Source organism: Dipodomys ordii, unplaced genomic scaffold, assembly GCF_000151885.1.
Source record: "Dipodomys ordii isolate 6190 unplaced genomic scaffold, Dord_2.0 Scaffold8, whole genome shotgun sequence".
In the NCBI taxonomy this organism is placed as follows: Eukaryota; Metazoa; Chordata; class Mammalia; order Rodentia; family Heteromyidae; genus Dipodomys; species Dipodomys ordii.
Genome location: NW_012267224.1, coordinates 34,107,269 through 34,127,685, shown reverse-complemented (window position 1 = coordinate 34,127,685; position 20,417 = coordinate 34,107,269). Strand labels below are relative to the sequence as shown.

Here is a 20,417-nt window from a genome sequence, read left to right as displayed (position 1 = left end):
GGCTGCTGGCTAGCGCTCAGATGTGTATTCTTGCCTTGGCTTTCCCTCACTTATCTAACTCTCTGTCCTGTGATGGCACACTTGGTGTGTTTCTCTGGCTTAGGACTGTTCACTGGAACTCTAAAACTGCTTTCTATGCGAGAGCTTGTTCAGATTCCAGCTTCTCCTCCGCCATCTTGTCTCCCCCACTTTTTGGAAATATATTTCTTAAAGAAGCCAATTGTAGGAAGGGATATAAAGGGTAAAACAACAACAACATACATGTGTTAGGATAAGAAGACAAATGAAATATGCAGAAAGATTAAGGAAAAATAAATGCTTGCTGATAATTTGAAATAAAAGAAACCAGTAGTAGTTCTTTCAAAATTATGAAAATGAAAGATTAGCACCAAAAATATAAAAAGAGAAATGGATGCTATAGAAAGAAGACAATCCAAAGGATAAAGGATGAGATGGAAATTATATTGATGACCTCTGTGAACTACTCAAACTACAAGGCTGATATCTAGGAGATACTCATACATCAGGTTACGACCGTTATTGTAAAGATCAATACAAAAGGCAATAGAACTTCAGAAATAACAATTCCAAATACTGTGTAGTATGGAAGTTTGCAGACAAAATGATCAAGCCATAAAATACAATTCACTGTGAATTGGACTTAAACTATTTTACCTCTATATACCTAAAGAAAAACATAAAAATAATTAAATCCCACTAACTACATGCTTATATCACTGAATACTTAGGTAGAATATTCAGTTGCTTCTTATGGGCCACAATTTTATTTTTATTAGTTTAGATTAGAGCAAAATGTGGGTAGAACAAATATGTATGATATAACTCAAATACCACATAAACTCACCACAGATTACTCAAATTATCCAAACCATACAATTATTTTGTTTTCATCTTTGTCTGCAAGCTTAGAGATAAAACTCCATGACATGTTTAATCATAGGACTAAACATTTCATTCTAGTAAACCATCATAGGTTGCCTTTTTAATTATTTATTTTTCCAATTTTGCAACTGATTAACTTTTAACTTTTGTAAATAGGATAAATTTAGAAAAGGTTGTATTATTCATCTATGTCTCATATTCACAATGTCCTTGTTGACATTTATTAGTGATTCATTGTAAGATTAACATAAAGCATTGTAACCATCAGAGTTTAAATGTTTATTAAAATTAACTGTTCCTTACATAATTTTTTCTATTTTTTCATGTTCATCTATCACGAGCAATGTCAGTGATATGTTAAATATTCCCAACTGTAACTTCTGTTACTATTGAATGTATTCAGTACATTTTTTAGTCAATATCTGTGCTTTTGATCTCTAAGTGATACTTTTTCCCCAGTATTTGAACACATGGCAGTAAAATTGTATTGAACATCTGCCATGTCCCACTATTGGGTGTTCTTAGGTCTGGTTCTTATAAATCCATCTTATAACACTTACCAAATTTTTGTCTTTGAAGTCTAACCCGTATATGATATCTGAATCAACCAGTATATAATATTGCACTCAATCATCTGGAACTTTTTTGTACAATTCTCACTTTTTTTCTATTCATTATCTTGAAACCTGTTTCTATTGCCTTTTTAGCAAGTGTTCATATGCTCACAGAAGCTTTCACTGTGTATTTTCATCAAGGACTGGGAATTATATTACTTTAAACAAGTAACTACTTATATAGCAAACATTCCATTAAACTGAAGTATTGGGCAGAGATATTGAGTAACATTCCACATGACTAAAGTAACTGATTGAAAATATTTATGCAAATTTGCCCTGTCTGAAAGCATTAAACAACTTCTTTGATCAGATTAGTACTTATGTTACCTCTTTCATTGTGTTAAATTTTTATGAGCTTCTTAACAATTGGAAACATAGAATGGACAGATATTAATTGATTCTGAGTGTTGTGTTAAAATAAACAGACACATATACATAGTATTACAACACTAGTGGAAAGATTTAGAAGGTAGTTGTAATGTAAAAAATTCTTTTTATATTTCTTTTCAAGAAATATTACCATTAACAGGCAGATATCTCTAACATATAAAACCATAATTATATCATAAAATAGCTATTTGTTTACTTAATTATTGATCTATATTTAATATGCTATAATTGAACAGTGAGTCTTACATATGCTAGGCAAATTACCACATGAGCTACACCCCAGTCATGAGGTTTTTATATTATTTTTGTACAAGACCAGGATTCAAACTCATTGTCTAATGCTTGCTTTCACTCATTGGCTGGCATGCTACCACTTGAGTCACGCCTCCAAACCAATTTTATTGATTTTGATATAAGGCCTTGGTTACATAACAAGATTGGCTTAAGTCATGATCCTGTTTCTGTCTCCCTAGGTAGCAGGGACTACACTTGTAATTCTGGGCTGTTTATATTTTTAGCTTTGAAGACTTGTAAATTTATTCATTGCATTTTCTTTTGTTTCATAAGTATTTTGTAATACCTTTAAGTAGAAGTACAAAGGAGCTGCCATTAAACAAATCCATTCATGAATATAATTCTTCTTGATCAATGTTACCTTTTTCAACATTCTCATCCTTTCCTGGTATGCAAGTATACACAGATATATTAACTGAAATACAGTAGATTCAGGGGAGAAACCAAATAATGTAATGACTTACAAAGACTAAATTACAGTTATGTTGTTTTCTGTTTTTCTTTTGGATCTAAATGGATATGACTGTCAATCTTCTGTCTCAGATATATGCATACTGTGATACTGGGATGCTTAAGAGTTCTGAACAGGATAGGGACTGGTGGCTTATGCTTGTAGTCCTAGCTAATCAAGCGACTGAAATCAGAGGATCAAAGTTCAAAGCCATCTGGGGGCAGAAAAGTCAATGACACTCTTATCTCCAATTAACCACCAAAACAGCAACAACAACAACAAAATGGGAAGTGGAACTGTGGCTCAAAGTAGTAGAGCACTAGCTTTGAGAAAAAGAGCCCAGGCTGTGGTCAAGCCCCATCATGGATGAAAAAAAAAAAATAGTTCTGTTCTCAATATAGTATATATGAGAGTTCAAAGCTCTCTTACAAGATAATTCTTGAAAATGTATTATTTCTTTATTCTAAATATTAATTTTTGTCAAAGTCCTTAAGTAAGCCAATTAGACACAAATACTTTCATATTAATATTTTGATCATTTACTCGATAAGAAATGGATTCATTATCTTTCTCATGTAACTGTAACCCCTCTGTACACTACTTTTACAATTATATATATGTATATATATGTATCTATATATATATATATGAAATTTAGGAAATCTGAGAAAACAGGAGAGTCTTTACCTACCTGTTCTCAGACAATACACTGGAAGATCATGGGAAGAAAACAATAAGCAAAGTGTTACCTTTTTTCCAGCCCAGGGGCACAAGTTAAAAGAGAAATACCTTAGATTGTAAATATCCACACTTTGGAATCTTTCTACTTTATTTATTTCAGAGGCAGTGGGTATCTCCAGATATGGCCAAGTCCCTGATACTTTCTACAAACTTCCAACATATACAATAAAGTTATTCTGTTAATTAAAAAAACATTATTTACCATAGCTAAGATATGGAACCAATCCAGATGCCCCTCAGTAGATGAATGGATCAAGAAAATGTGGTATATATACACAATGGAATTCTATGCCGCCATCAGAAAGAATGACAACTTGGAAAAAATTATATTAAGTGAAGTAAGCCAGGCCCAAAGAAACATAGGTCCCATGGTTTCCCTTATTTGCAATATCTAGTATTTCTATGAGTCAAGCGGAAAAGGTCAGATAATGTGATGTCAGGAAAATGAACCCTTAGATATGTATTTTAATGTTTTTTTCTTTCATGCATGTGTTTCTAATGCATTTATAAGATTATCTCTTTGTTGCTTTGTATGTCCCTCCCCCACAGTATAACCCCTGCTTTCACTATATTTGATGTCAGTATAACTTGAGGAGGAGATGGGGAAAAACCAGTTGTTTAAAGATACAGGTGGACCTGTTGCAACAATGAGAAGTACAAGTTGTCATGTCCAAAACGAGCTTTACAACGTCGGTGCGGGGGGGGGGGGGGGGGAAGGAGAAGGATTGGGATTGGGGGGGAGGGGGGAGGCTGGGAAGGGATGTGAAGGGTAAACAAAGGCGTAGGCTTCAATGCTTGGTAAGAAATGTACACATTATCCTGCCCATGTAATTGTAACTCCTCTGTACAGTATGTTCACAAATAAAATAAAAAAAAAGAAACATCAAAAAAAATGATTGTTGAGACACAGTTTTGTCAAATAGCCCAAGATTTTTTTGAGCCAGTGATCTTCCTGACTTTTTTCTATCATCTCCCATCAAATCTCACTAATCACTTCACTTACTCATTATAATCTCTCTAAGGCCCCAGGTCCAGATACCCACGTATTTAATATACAAATATTGAGATAACACTAAGCAAATTATTTTTTTCAAACTTGTGTTACTTTAGTGCAAAAAGTTTTAATTCAGTTTAGGGGGATCCAAGACCTAAAAACGTACAAAAAGTAAATATAATAGAAAAAAAATTGAAAAGAGAAACATACATGCTGAAGTTCTGTAATTTTTATATGGTGTCATTAGAATCTACTACCTGTAATTCTTCATATATTTTTAGTGAATAACATGAGATTATTTCCTAGAATATTGATATTGTTTCCTAAATGGTAATATAGAGCTATATGTAAGGTCTGCACAGGGACACCTCCCTATGCCTTGGCTAGGTTTCTGCCCAGTATCTGTTACCTAGGTAACTGGCAGACCTGGAAGCAGTCACCTTCCCCTCCTGCTAGGTCACATCCTGGGCCACATCTGGTCACATGTCTCCCATCTGACCTTAGGAGGGTCCCAGACCCTGAGATCACATCCAGATCCAGTGTGGCCACATCTTTCCTCTACCTGGCCACACCTCTTCCTGTCCCTGGCCTACGGGTCAGTCACTCCTTTCCTTTATCAGCCATGCCTCTCCACCGTGCATGGTGGAGGCAGCAGTTTGGTAAATAAACTTCTTTTCCTGCCTTAATAGAGCGTGGTATTCTCTTCATCGGCTTCCTAATGAAACCTACCTATTTAATATACCTTACACTATAGAATGTGCAAAATTAGTATGCATTATAATTTTTTTTTTTTGGTCATGGGGCTTTGAATTCTGGGCCTGAGCACTGTCCGTCAGTTCAAGGTGAGCACTCTATCACTTGAGCCACAGCACCACTAATGCATTATAATTTTGGATGTGCACAAAGACTTTACCAAAATTCCTTTAATAAAAAAGAAATAGTGGGTTTATTTTACTTTCACAGATTTTTTTTGTGAGATTGCATTAATACATAATCTTTATTATGGGCAATCTTTTAAATTTTAAATTCTAATAGAGTGAATATTTTGAATTTGTTTATACTAATTACAGCATTATTTCTGATATGCCCTGGTGTATTGGATACATTAGTCTGAAGTAGAAAATGTACTAAATTTCTTGATTCCCTACTTATCCATTTTGAAAACTGAAGTATCTTGCTTAGCCTTATTCTTATAAAATAGAAATATTAATATTATAGATTTCACATTATTATTATGCTAGTGAAATGATTAGAATCGATGTAGAGTTTTCCTCACTGACCATCACTAGTAGGCCTTCTGAATAAGAGTCACTTATATTGTTTGACAAGAAATATACTCATTATCTTACTTACATAACTATAACCCCTCAGTATATCACCTTTACAATAAAATTAATTAAACAAAAATATTTATTTTGTTTTATAATATGGCTTCTGCTGTTATACAACCTCTTTGTCGTGTGGCCACCAAGACAGCCTGTTCTGAAAAATGATGCAAGAATGTTAATCATGACTAACCACACAAAGGGAATTTGCCACAATATATAATCTAACTTAGACTGAGTCTATAATCTTAATGTCTAAATTCCCATATTACAAAATGGGAGCTCTGCTTTCTAATCATCTGTGAGATCAGGCTTTCAGAATTATCATTTTTCTGGCTTCCTTATTCTTCTTGCTCTGGCATTTGAAAAAAAAACCCATTCTGGTTTCTAAATTGAGATTTCCAGATATCTAAGGACATACAAAGAATCTCTGAAAATAATGGAACAATTCTGAAACACAGATCTTATAAACAAAGAAGAAAAAGTAAATTAACTAAACATAAATACACATAAAATAAGCAGCTGCAGAAAATAATGTTTGCCTGACTGAAGCATTTAGAAATAAGCCATATCATGAAAACAGTTTTAATCTGTTTCTTTGGATGAGTTTCCCAATCTGTGAATAAAGAATTAAACTCCTAAACATTGACATCAGAAATTGTTTAATTTGAGACCCAGCAGGACACTTACACATTGAAAATTAGAAATGGATAGTTGATTTTTTTTTTTTACCAAATGAACTACATTAGCCAGTTGTTTTCGTTAATTTGTAAGTTTTAATTTCAAAAGAGTAACATCTCAAAACTATGGACTGAACATTTGCAAAATGACATGATTCCTTGTAATTCTCATTTGGAGTAAACTGATTTGAATAAATGTGTGTCCCTTGAATTCTCTGTTTTTATTTTCTATATTTATATTCATAGCTACATATATTATTTCCAACAGAACAAGTGCAGTTTCTCATGCACAATTGCATGAGCATGTTTTAATCTTCCCTTTGAATTCTAAAGAAATTAGTGAGATAGTTCATCAGTATTTGTGTCTATTCTTTAAAATACTGCATCATTAATATTTACTTACATGTACATTCACAATGTAGATAATTTTGTGTTGTGACTGAGAAACAGTTTCCTATTGATGTAGTTAATTTCATTTTTAAAGATAAAATGTAATGTTGGATATATTTATACTACATGAAGTGTTTTTATTCAGCATTTAAAAATAGAACATATAGGCCGGGCACTGGTGGCTCATGCCTGTAATCCCAGCTACTCAGGAGGCTGAGATCTGAGGATTGTGGTTCAAAGCTAGCTGGGGAAAGGGAAGTCCATGAGACTCTTATCTCCAATTAACCACCAGAAAACTAGAAGTGGCATGGGAGGTATAAAGTCTAATGAAACAAGGAGAAATGTTTGAAATAGAATCCCTATGTTGACTTTAATCAAGGTCAAGACCCTGAGACTTTTGTAAAATATACCGTGTTTGTATGTTTTTGTCCCCACAGGCAAGTTTTGTTGTATTAATTTGATATGATTCAGAGCTGGACAGAGGAATAATGATTCTAAGAAGTTTGAAGATAAGAAGCTACAAAATAATTGTACTAATGTTAGGAAGTGAATTAAACTTTAGGGCAAAGCAAAGTTTCTGGAGTTATAACTTAAAGAAATACATATTACACTTTGTTATTACTTTCTTAGAAAGTATTCAACTCAACTACATTCAACTACTATACCTTTATTTATATTTTTTAATCCCTCACATTAAATAGTGCATTAAATAATCATTATTATCCTGAAAATACATTTTGTATCTAAAATTATCTAGTCTAATAAACTGATTCTAGCACTTTAACACAAACATGTTAAAATTATTCTTATGCTTGCATTTTCATTCATCTAAATCACTAAACATAGTATGCAATCCAGTAAATTTTGACTAATTCCTTGAGGTCATCTACTCTTTTCTTGCTTTCTGAACCATTGCAATAGCAAGGAGAGTTAGTCACTTCTAATAGAATGCAATCTATTTCCATGGATTGATTTTCCCCATGCTGTTGTGAAATGATTTCTTAAACACTATACTCATTATCTCCTTATATATAACTGCAATTATTGCATATGTACAGAATGTTAATTCACCAAATGTTTGCAATGATTTTCCATTACCTATAAAATAAAGTCTCAAACAAATATATTATTTACTGATACGGTTAGGTCCACATTCACCCTCTGTAAGCTAGAAACAAGTAAAAAAAAATGCTATTACAGAATAGGAAGTGGACAGAAGGATAGTGGAGGGAGGGTAGTTGGGGGAATCTACATACAAGCATTTTTATATGCATATGAGAAAATGTCCAAATGAAATCTACTGCTTTGTACAATTATTATACACAATAAAAAGTCTAATGAACATCTAATTTGCCATCTGGTAACTTGACCTATCTTAAGAGTGTCTTGTGTTCTCTATTACCAAGGAGTTCTTGGCCCTCAACACCTATCAAAAGAATTTATTAAGCTAAAAAGCAGAAAAGCATTGTTATCTCCATTTGACTTAAATTTATATCTTCTGTTTCAAAAGTTCCCATGAAGAGGTGTCTGAAAAATGGCTCATGCCATTGTCATGATGATCACAGTTCAAATACAGCCCCAGAAGACAAATCTGTGAGACTCTGACCTTCAATTAATCAGTAAAATGCCAAAACCAGAGGCATGAAGCAAGGGTAGCCTAAAAACTGTGGTCATAAAAGGTCTGCTTAAATTAGAAGACCCTGAATTCTAGTCTTCCACCTGGCAGGGGAACAAAAATGGAAAGAGTGTTTCACAAATGATAAATTAATTCCAAATATAGAGAATGTGTGGATTGACACTTCACTTCATAGGATTTAAATTGAGAATGGATAAAGAAATAGAAGAAGAAAAATTGGGTATTTTAGAATCCAAGTATGGTAATCACTGCTATAGCAGTCCTATGTAAGAATTATTATTTTAAATCTTCTAATAATTTCATTGTAAGAATGCACTTAATACTATTACAAAGCTCTTTTTATCTCTCAAATAACTTCATATTCTCTCTGAATTTTTAAGAGTATTAAGGCTTTATTATCACTATAATTAAATCTACTGAAAAAAGTATTTTCTCTTTTTTTTGCAAATTTCTGATTATTCATAGTAATAGCAAAAAGCCTTGGTATGGATTACTAAAACCCGGAGATCATTTATAACATGTAAAACTTAGCTCTGACACATTATTTTTACCAGAAATTTCTATCAAGCTTCAGCATTGCATTATTACTTGAATAAATACTCTTTGTTATATTTACTGAATATTGAAAATAGAAAAAAAAGAAGTTGAGTAGCTATGTGTAAAATAAGACCTAAAAAGTATTCATACCATTACTTTAGTATAATTGGTCCAGAAAGAGCAATAAAGGTTCTGAAGTTTGGTTGAACAGAAAGAAGCATATGAATCCCTGGAAATTAAAGAATACAAAGACTTGCTTTATGAGCTCTTAGTTTATCTGATCACCAATTTCATAAGTTTGTTAACAAATCATCAGCAAAGACACTGTCTATATTATCCTAAATAACTGAGGTTTGATCTCTTAGCATGCCAATCATATATTCATTTAGCTTATTATACTTTCTGAATACCCACTAGGATCAAACATGATTATGTATCCTGAGTATAAAATTATCAAATAAGACATAAATTCCACTTTTAACAATCATTAATTTGTACACTACATTACTATTGTTGATATCAGAAGAAATAAATCCTTAAAAACTTCCTTAACTTGTAATGGTTTGAATTCAACATGTCAGTTTGTGAGTACACAACATCTTGACCAATGTCACTTATTTCAGAATTTGTTATTTTATAAGACTATCAAAGGAAAAAAATTTTAATCCAATAAGTGTAATGTGAAACAAATGCTTAAAATTTGATATTTCCTGAAATTAATTTCTTATAGATGATGTATTAGCAAACTTACACATTCTCCCTGGCTAAACAGAATCTGAAAATTTTCTGTCCTCTATTAATTAATTAAATTTAGTAGCTTTATGTGGCATAACATTTCAGGATTATATAGGATAATTTGAATTTCTTCAACAGAGTTGCAGTAATAATAAAATGAAAATTGTATTCAAAGCACAGCTTCTTCTTCAAACACATATAAATATTTGCCTTCTATAAAAATAATTTCTTATAAGCTCCTGTAGCATAAAAATCATTAACATATGTACATTCCATACATGTTTAATTTGAATACTTTAAATAAATATTTGATTGTCTGAATGAATAGTCTGGCATTTATGATCCAGAAGCTTATGTAAAACTCTTGAAATTGATGCAAAGACTGTGTTCTCTGTAATCTGTGTATCCTAGCCAAGCTAATCCATTATTCACAAAGCAAACACTGCATCTGTTCCTAGCAAAAGCTTAGTCTCTTATTTCTTTTGACAGTGTGCAGACCTGGGTTCTTCAAAGCCTCACCTCACAGCCAGAGCTGCAGCCAATGTCCACCTCACAGTTACACCCATGAGGAAGCTTCAACCTCTTGTGTCTGTGAAAAGGATTATTTCAGGAGGGAGTCTGACCCGCCCACAATGGCATGCACAAGTAAGAAAACCCATGGGTATTTGGTGATGCTAACTTTCACCAGTCTGAAGAAACAGTATGATGGAGCCTGTTACCATTCTCTTAACATTTCCCCCTAAAACAGGCATCTGTGTAGTCTTCTCAATATAGTTATTCAAGTTCAATCTTCTTTAAGACACACTGAACATTTTTTCATTTTTATCACTCACGATTACAAGCCTCATCCTTTTCTCTATACTTGAAGCTCAACATTTGAGAAACAGATACATAATTGCCCCCACTATTTTGTGGTTTACATTAGTGATCTTGACAACCTAATAAGACTTCAGCATGTCTGCTTTCCTTGTCAAACCTGTTTCCTTCTTCTTTCTAAGACATTAAAAAAATTCTAATCATATAGTTATGCACTAAATGACACCTTTACTTAGTTAAAACATTCCACTAAAGCCGTAGCCCATTTTGAAAGTAATTGACAAGTCAGAAAACAAATAAAAAGCATGCATTACTATGGGTGCAAAATCAGATTTGAATCAGCTCTAAGTTTTCAGTGATTCTTCTTAGAAACGTGTCGCTAGTATACAGATATATTTGCTGGAACATTGTTATTATGCATTTATTTCATGTATCTGTAGTGGACAAATATATCAGTGCTTTGATTGAATTTCCATGTATTTCTGGAAATCATATTTATGCATTTGTTTGCTTGGTGACAATACTTTCAGGGATTTTCCAAAAGTTATGTCCCAATAGCCAATGAAAGATGATACAAGTAAAAACTCAAACACATGCCTTTCTGTAACATTCAAGGTCTATAACCAACCTGACAGTCTGCTGGGTCCTTGTAAGTTATCACTCTTCTCTTTTAGGCTCACAAAGACATCTGAATGTCACTATTAATTTCTAAGCATATGTAGTACAGATTTCTTCTTGTCTAATAATCACACATTGAATTTGCCAGGATTCTATAGTGTCTGGGTTGTATAGTCAGTAAAACATGTTTTCAGAATTCCTCATATCATTGTTATTATTTAACAAACATTTTTGAATTTTTTTTCCTCCTGTATGATTACGAGAAGTGAACATTTTCTCCACAAAAGACTAAGTTACATTAGTTTACATAGTTTTGGGAAGAGATCTTTGATTGAAAGTGACTTTATTTATTTATTTACTTATTTATTTTGCAGTGGAGATTTAAGTAATTATTTTTGTTAGTGTCAACAAAAGTATGCCCAGTGATGTTGAAAATGCAGGCCAAAAAATAGAATGATAATGAAGGAGGAGGGGAAAGTGTACTAAATTATCTTTTAAAATTTTATTAATTTCCTAATTAGTGGTTTTCTTAAGTGGGCCAGGCATTATCTGCCTTGTTTGGGGCATAAATATATGTCTCCCTTTCTATATATTGATTATGTTTGGGAATTGGGGAGAGGCTGTGCTTTGGTGGCAAGGACTGCTTAGTAAATCTTTCAAGACCAAAGCCCATAAGCATAGGCTTTGCACTTCCTCTGTCTTCAGGCATGTAATCTTACTAGCACTATTTCCTATGCATCAGAAATGCCCATTATGAAAGTGTGTCCATTGTAGTTGCCTCCATAGAACCACAAATAATGTATATGATCCACTGGTGGCTTCATTTATTCCAGATGAATATCTTGAACTTTGTCTTTCATTCTTAGGATTGCATTTATGGTTCTACTCCTTTACTTATTCTAGAGTGTATACACACATATAAAATATGGAAAATAAAGTTTTGTAAACCTATAAGAATAAAAACAAACAAAATTATGGATCTAATTAAACCAAGGATCTAACTAACATCCTACATTAGTTCACATATAATGTCTACTAATAGAACAGCGAGATTTCTTAGGTGTATAATTTGGGGGTTTTACATTTTACGTCTAGAGATTCAATTTGAGTTTCTTAACCTAGAAGCTACATGGGCTCCTTTTAAACATTGAAGAGGTTTTAGTAGCAGAGTCAAAAGAAAAGAGCCAGACTGATTACTTTTTATACATGAAGTACATTCTATACATTTCTGCTCTTGGAAAAAAAATCCTAGAAAGTAACCGTCTTTCTAAAGTAGATAGTTTTATATATTTTATTCTTTTATCACAATGTTAGCATGTAATATTCCGATCACACTAAATTTTCCTCAATTTTTGTTATTAAATAAAGATTAGTCATTCATTAGTTATGTGGTTCTTTAATATAAATGCATTTTGTATCTAAATCCTTAAAAAATAATTAACTCAACACTATTAAATTTGATCTTAGCAGTCATGACTTAATAAACAATAGATACAAATTAATGCTCTTTTTATTTAGCACAAACAACACATGAAACTAGATAATTTTAAGAAGTTTAATTCATGATTATAAACCATTCAAATACTTCCAGACCCCATTTTATTCATGTAGAGAGAGATACTAAGTCTCTGAAATAAATATAAATTTATTTTGTTCTTTGAAAACATCAAATTTATGTAATATTTACAACTGACTGAGATGTTTAACTCTAAATATCTTAAAATCTACTTTAGATGTAACTATCATACAATCAAATTTAGCTCTGTTTAGTAGGTTAGTTTTATGTTTGGAAACAGTTAAAATTATGTTCAAATGGGAAATAGCTTCTTTTTATCTGAGAAATTTTTGTTCATGACTAAACTTTAAATGGAAATATTCAATTTTATTGAAATAGATTTTCTTAGTTTCAAATATATTTTCAAATTGCATCTAATTTCGATTGGCAATCAGATAAAAATAACGTGCCTAACAAATATATACTGATGTTAGGAAGGTTACATTAGTATGATTTTAAGGTGTTAGGATACAATGGAAAAATTTTAGTTAAATATACTTCTTTTCATTCCTTAGTGGATGGTAGAAGACTGAAATGCTTGTATTAGTCATTCAACATATGAATTTTTTCATTCTTCCTTTGTAGTGTCTTCAATGGATAGACTTAAAGTTTTAGACTTTCAATTAAACAAAATTCAAACTTGCAGAGTGTAATATAAGTTTTATTCTAGATTGTGATGTTGATCAACTGCTGAAATTGCATTGCTTTCTTGATCTAGAAGAGAGTTTCAAGTGATTTTTCAAGTAGTTATATAATTTAATTTGAAGTAAACTAGGGCCATATTTTGCTACAGATACTGTTTTTTTAAGAGGCACTCAGAAAATTTCATTTTTTTCTGTGCTTATTTCTTAATAGATACTTTATGTTTAATGCCAATGATGAATGAGGAAATAATTTGCTCAATCCCCAAGGAGATTCACTTATCACTTTTAAACATAAAAGTGTTCTAGGTTTGTTTTCTCACACATAGTTTTATCCCTTAATTTTATATATACATTGAGGTAGCTTCCGATTAGTGCCCCAACAAATCATTTCTTTAGGGCATAGATTTTTACTATTGTCCCTATTAAACATTAACATGATTTGTTACAAATTAGACTTTTACTTAAAAAAAAAAAAAGATGAACTGCAAATCGATTTTTTTTTCTTCAGACCAGGGATTAGTGTGGAAAATGATACCTGAATAATATTATCTTAAAATATGTTTTTTTCACTTTACTTTGCTAACCAGGACCCCCCTCAGCTCCTCGGAATGCCATCTCAAATGTTAATGAAACTAGTGTCTTTCTGGAATGGATTCCGCCTGCTGACACTGGTGGAAGGAAAGATGTGTCATATTATATTGCATGCAAGAAGTGCAACTCCCATGCAGGTGTATGTGAGGAGTGTGGCGATCATGTCAGGTACCTCCCCCGGCAAATCGGCCTGAAAAACACCTCTGTCATGATGGTGGATCTGCTCGCTCACACAAACTATACGTTTGAGATTGAGGCAGTGAATGGAGTGTCCGACTTGAGCCCTGGCACCCGGCAGTATGTGTCTGTAAATGTAACCACAAACCAAGCAGGTAAGTGTCATGCCCAACTAAGTTGCCAATTTGAGCCCCACTCTAATGAGCTATTGCCTGCAGAGGCTCTCCATCCTACAGATCAGCACTGAAAGGATAAGATATCTTGAAAATGCTTTTCTTGTTGAAACACGTAAAAGTTAAGGCTTTCTTAGCAGGGAGAAGGGACATGTGCAATATTTTTTTTACATTAAAACTAAATTTCTAGCCGGGACTCAATGATTCAGGCCTGTAATCCCACCTTCTCAGGAGGATGAGATCAGAGGACTGTGGTTCAAAGCCTGCCCAGGCAGAAAAGTCCCCGAGACTTTTACCTAGAATTAACAACGGAAAAGAAGGATGTGGAGCTGTGACTCCAGTGATAGTGGGCTAGCCTTGAGAACAAGTCAAGGGCAGTGCCCAGGCATGAGTTCAAACCTCCAATACCAGCAAAACTTAAGTAAATAAGGAAATAAATGAAAATCAATAAAATAAAATAAAACTTTCCTAAATACAATTCATCTATCTGTAGCAAAAAAATGACATCATAATTTCACACAATTCATCTGAAATCTGTAAGTTTGTTTAATTTCTTTCAAGTTTCATTGTTTAGCTTCATTTATTTAGCATGAGATTCATGTTTATAGGCAGGCTTAATTTGCTTATTTGTTTACCACCTCAGCTGAAATTTCTTTGCAAATTATAATAGCCTTTTCTTATTTTGATGATTTTTACTACAATAAAATGTATAAAATGAAATTTTCCTTGTTAAATCCATCAAAAATTACAATCACTAATTTAACAAAAGTGGAATGATCATGAAATATTCTTCAGCCACATGGAAACATACCCATGTTCCATGTGGAGATCTTGGAATTACTCAGAAAGGGTTTTTAGAGCATAGGAATATAATCCTGTTTGATATAGTATTTTCCCTTGTTTTTCCACAAGTACTTCCTTTTTAGGCAAATCCAAATTACAGATTTCTTTTCTAGTAAAATAAATATCAAAGATAAGCCATGACTGCTTTTTGATCATTCAAAAAAGTAGAAGGCAAGACTTACTCCAAACCTAACATGCACATTATAATATATTTTTATTCAACAACCAAGAAGCTTGAGGGAATGATTTACCATATTACCTGGTTGCAATCCTTGGATCAAGGGTACAATAAACTTAAACTGGTTACTCCATTGATATTTTGTTGGGCTTTGGTCACAGAGCACATCCTTGCCACCATTACTCACAGTGAAAGATGTGTTTGGACTTGTTTATACAAGATTTGAATTCTGGGTTGATGAAGGAATGCTAAAAGTCATGAACGCCAACAATCATATATCAAGTAAACCATGTGATTATGTCTTTATATATATATATATATATATATATATATATATAGCAAAAAAACTGTACAGAGGGGTTAGTTACATGAGTAAGGTAATGAGTACATTTTCTATAAAGTATTATTACTTCCTCCTTTGTTTTTTCCCCTACCATCCCTTCCCCGCCCCCGCACCTCCCCAACTCCTTCCCACAGCTGTAAAGTTCTTTTTCAATATAGTCTTGTACATTTCTTTGTTACAATGGGTCAATGTGCATCCTTATTTCAGCATTTTGTTATCTCCCTTCCCCTCCCCAAATCAGAAAAATGTATATACAGATGAAGGGCACCAGAATCAAATACAGTAAAAAGAGGGGTACCATGGGTGAAGAACATACAAAAGAAACCAAAAAAAATTATATAATACATTATAAATATATTAAAAACAACAACAATAAAGATAAAACCACTTGCATCCCTATATTGGGGTTCATTTTGCTTAACATCATTTTATATGGTCATATGTACATAGCTTTTGACCCTTTCTACTTGTCCTATACATATATTAGTTATTGCAAATAAGGGAAAGACTTGGAAAAAAGTCTGTTAAGTGATTATGTCTTTAAAATAGGCAAATACATGAAATTTTGCTCCAAATTGTTGTTTCTGACTGATAAAATGAAACAATCAGGAGTTGGTCAAATGAATAAAATAACCAAGCAATGCTCTAGACTTATTCTGAATACTTTCTCTGCTCATGTATGTATTTCTACAGACTTTTTCTACCAGAGAAAACAATGAATATATTTATATATCATCATCCTATATATTTATTTCCTCATGTACTCCTAATTTAATGGAAATGCCAATGAGCTTCACGGGAGTAGAAAAGAAACTTTTTTTTTTCTTGCAGTATAAACTAAAAGAAACAGTTGGACTCAATGTTAGCACACCTTTATATTCAGATTAAAATTGCATATTCATTGAATGAGAATTCTCATCCGATTTATGAGAAATACTAGCTTTACATGTATGGTTTCAGTCTTCTTATCCAATATCATTCAGTCTTTATTGGTTCTACTATGAGTTTTAATTGTCATATTGAAAACATTGGTCACTAAGCATTGTGTTTCTCTGGGGAAAACTGATTAGGTTAGATAGATAGAAAGACATTTCCTGGATGGGCTAAATATAGAAGATTATACTGTTTTTTATTCATGTTTGCAATAAATAAGTACATACTTGAATGGTCTTCAACTTTCTAGGCTCTTCAAACATTAACATGTTTTACTTGGACCTTCAATATCTTAAATGCCAATGAAAATTTGTTCTCCTCCAGCTAGTAAAGGTAGAATTAAAATATAGAACAAACATTTGGAATCAGAGCAAATCATGTTGACTTTCAGTTGCTTTTATCCCAGGTTGTCATGGTATATTCTGTAAAATCCTTGTAAGCCTATCCAAAATAGCAAAATAAGATTTTTTTTCAGTATTGACATTCCAGATCAAATAAATATCCATTTCCATAAAAAATTGTTGTCCTCAAATAACACCTACAAATTCATAAATTTAATGTCATCATGGTTGAGAACAAAAAATGTATCACAGTACTTTCAAATATCTGCATTTTAAACATAAAGTGAAATAAAAATATATATAGTATATGTAGTTTTTAAATAAAAATTGTTTTATCATATTTTCAGTTTACGTTTTAGTGCCTTAAAGCAAAGATTGTGTCCCAAAAAGATGTGTTTCCTTTACATATGTTCTTGAATTTTCTGAATGATATACATTGTGTGTGTGTATGTGTGTGTGTGTGTGTTGTGTATGTGATAGTAAAGCATAAATGAAGCAAAAAGATGCTAAAAGAAAAAAACAAGATGAAAATGTGGTTATCAGTTCAGGATGAAACATTTTTAGTCTGTATTTTATTGTAAAAATACTGTACAGAGAGGTTACAGTTACATGAGCAAGGTAATGAGTACATTTTCTATCAAGCATTGTTACCTCCTTCTTTGTTTTTCCCCTACCCTCCCTTTCCTCCTACCTCCACAACTACATTCCCTCACCTCTCATCCCCCTCCAACTAAATTGTAAAGTTTGTTATTCAACATAGTGTCTTGTACATCTCATTATACAGGAAGATAAATTTGTGTTAATCTAGGAATTGAACATTATTACCTAATCTTTTTTAATAATCTATAAAAAACTAGTGATTAAATGATTAATGTATGGATATTTACACTGTATTTAAAACATTTTCTCAGCAATTATATTATTGTGGAGTTTAGCATCTTGCTCTTCAGGAATACAATCTAATTTCAAATGATACTATTTTGCATGTAATATGGTTCAAGCAAACTACAAAGTTTTAAGCAAGTAGCATTAGTTGAAACTTAGGGTCCTTATAAATTGCAGTTTTACTACTGAGACTAATAGGAACAAATTTAAAGATTTTTGTGATTATTTTATTTGGAAAAGAAAAACATAGAAAATGAAAAATAACTGAAAAAAGAAACAGAAAAATGAAAGAGAAATTATAAAAAATGCCAATATATAAATTGTAAATTGAACTCTTAAATAATGGTCAAATTGAAAAGTAATAAGAAAAGTGAAGCCAGGCACTAAGGCTCACACTTGTAATCCTAGCTACTCAAGTGGCTGAAATCAGAGGATCACGATTCAAAGCCAGCCGAGGAGACTCTTACCTCCAATTAACAACCAGAGAACTGGAAGTGGTGCTGTGGCTCAAGTGATAGAGCACTAACCTTGAGCTGAAGAGCTCAGGGATAGCGCCCAAACCCAGAGTTCATGACCCAGGACCGCCAAATAATAATAATAATGATAATGATGATGATGATGATGATGATGATGATAATTTAACATGCACACGGTGCATTTTTTAAACACTTAAGCTTAGAATAGAAAAATAACTTAGTGGAGGGCCATATGTTTTCTATCGTCTATATCTATTTTATATATTCTTCAGTTTTTTAAATCAGTTGTCTATTTCCAGAAGTAAATTTAGATTTACTCAAAATATTCTGTTCTATATGATTCCTTTAAGGAATCTAAAATACATATCTTCAGATAGATACAAGCACAAATAGAGACGCATATGCACTGTGAGAATCCTATTGATATTAATTGCTTCAAAAAGTTTGACTATGGGGCTTGCAATGTTGTTGGGTGGTAGAGTACTTACTTGCCTAGCATGCATGATACTTTGGGTTTGATTCCTCAGTTCCATAAACAGAAAAAGCAGGAAGTGGTGCTGTGGCTGAAATGGTAGACTGCCAGCCTTGAGCAAAAGAAGTTCAGGGACAGTGCCTGGGCCCTGAATTCAAGCCCCAAGACTGACCAAAACAACAAAAAAAAAGGTTCACTATGTAAAATAATAAGACGTTTCACTAGCTGGGCACCAGTGGTCTCATGCCTTAATCCTAACTGCTCAAAACCCTGCCATCCTGGAATTAAGGTTTTAAACCAGCTAGTGAGATCCCATGTACAAAGTAATAAAAATCAGGGTTGGAGGCATAGCTCAAATGTTAGAGTATCAGTCTTCTAAGAAACCTACTCACCTCTGAATACAAACCTTGATACTAGAAAATCACTCTTTCTTACTAAATGCTAATCATTTATAATATTCTTCTATAACCAGATTTTAATTCCTGTTTAAAATATTTTTTCATGAGACATACTTAAACTGGAGTATAAAGCTCATTTAACATATATGCATGTGTATTTTATAACAGAAAATAAGCTCTTACAACAAAACTAAACTGCTAATAACTACTATGCGTACGTTGAGGATTATAATTATATTTTGGATTTAGACTTACTTGGAATTTTGGACTCTTTCAGTAGCAATCAGAGCAAACTCTTTTTTTTGGGGGGGGGATCCGGTCATGGGGCCTGAACTCTGGGCCTGGGTGCTGTCCCTCAGCTCTTCAGCTCAAGGCTAGCGCTCTACCTCTTGAGCCACAGCACCACTTCCGCTTTTTTTCTTTTTTACTTATGTGGTACTGAGGAATCGAACCCAGGGCCTCATGCATGCAAGGCAAACGCTCTACCACTGAGCCACCTTCCCAGCCCCAAATCAGAGCAAACTCTTAATAAACATTTTCATATCATGAAGAGTACTAATATCTGGCTGTAATCTGACTGTTCTCATATTTTGTCTCTTTCCAATGTGTCTGGAGCAAATTTTAGTCCTAGTTCACCAGGTTTCTTTCAGTTCGATGTCATTCTTGTAGTTGATGAGCACGATGTCTCATAGAATACTCAGATGATCAGAGTCTGGGTAAAGTACATTAGGCTGTAGGGCTGAAAATTCAAGGCAACATTGAAACAAGAGCTGAAAACACAATTTTACATCCAAAGGGACAGCAAACTATTTCTGATGGTCCATTATCATTGAGACCGTTAAATAGAAAGCAATTGAGATTTGTTAGATCATTGTTCTAATACTAGATACCAAGGCCAATATGGATTCTCTGCAGTTGAAAAGCAAAATGGGCTGTATTTGTAAATGCTAGCTGGTTAAAACTATTTTGTTTGATATGTTTAACATGTCATCTCTACAGATGAAAGAGAAAATTTAAATCTCTACTTGTCTACCTCGTCCTTACCCTTTATTTCTCCTCTCATCATTTGAATGGATGGACTAATTTTAATAATTCTCCAGAGATGTGTGTTTATTCTTTTAGTTATAGGGATGTTTTCAAGGATCTTTTGTTTGATCGTTGCTATAGCTTTACATGGACATGGCCATTTCATTTAAGTTACTTTTATCAGATCTCTCATGTGTATTTTGAAAGATTCTCTCTGTAACAGAAAGAAATATTTCTTTGTCTCAGTAGTACATG

The 20,417-nt window shown here is 32.8% G+C and overlaps 1 protein-coding gene across 5 annotated transcripts in view; it reads left to right on the top strand.

The window, feature by feature from the left end:
- Epha5 (EPH receptor A5) overlaps positions 1-20,417 on the top strand; it is a 303,516-nt gene that overhangs the window by 162,229 nt on the left and 120,870 nt on the right. For 4 of the 5 annotated variants that reach the window (XM_013008946.1, XM_013008943.1, XM_013008945.1 and 1 more), the window contains exons 4-5: positions 10,183-10,338; positions 13,914-14,249. The exons of the other annotated variant lie outside the window; for it this stretch is intronic. In XM_013008946.1, the coding sequence (XP_012864400.1) occupies positions 10,183-10,338; positions 13,914-14,249 (492 nt within the window). The remainder of the gene's footprint in view (positions 1-10,182; positions 10,339-13,913; positions 14,250-20,417) is intronic. 5 annotated transcript variants of the gene reach the window in all.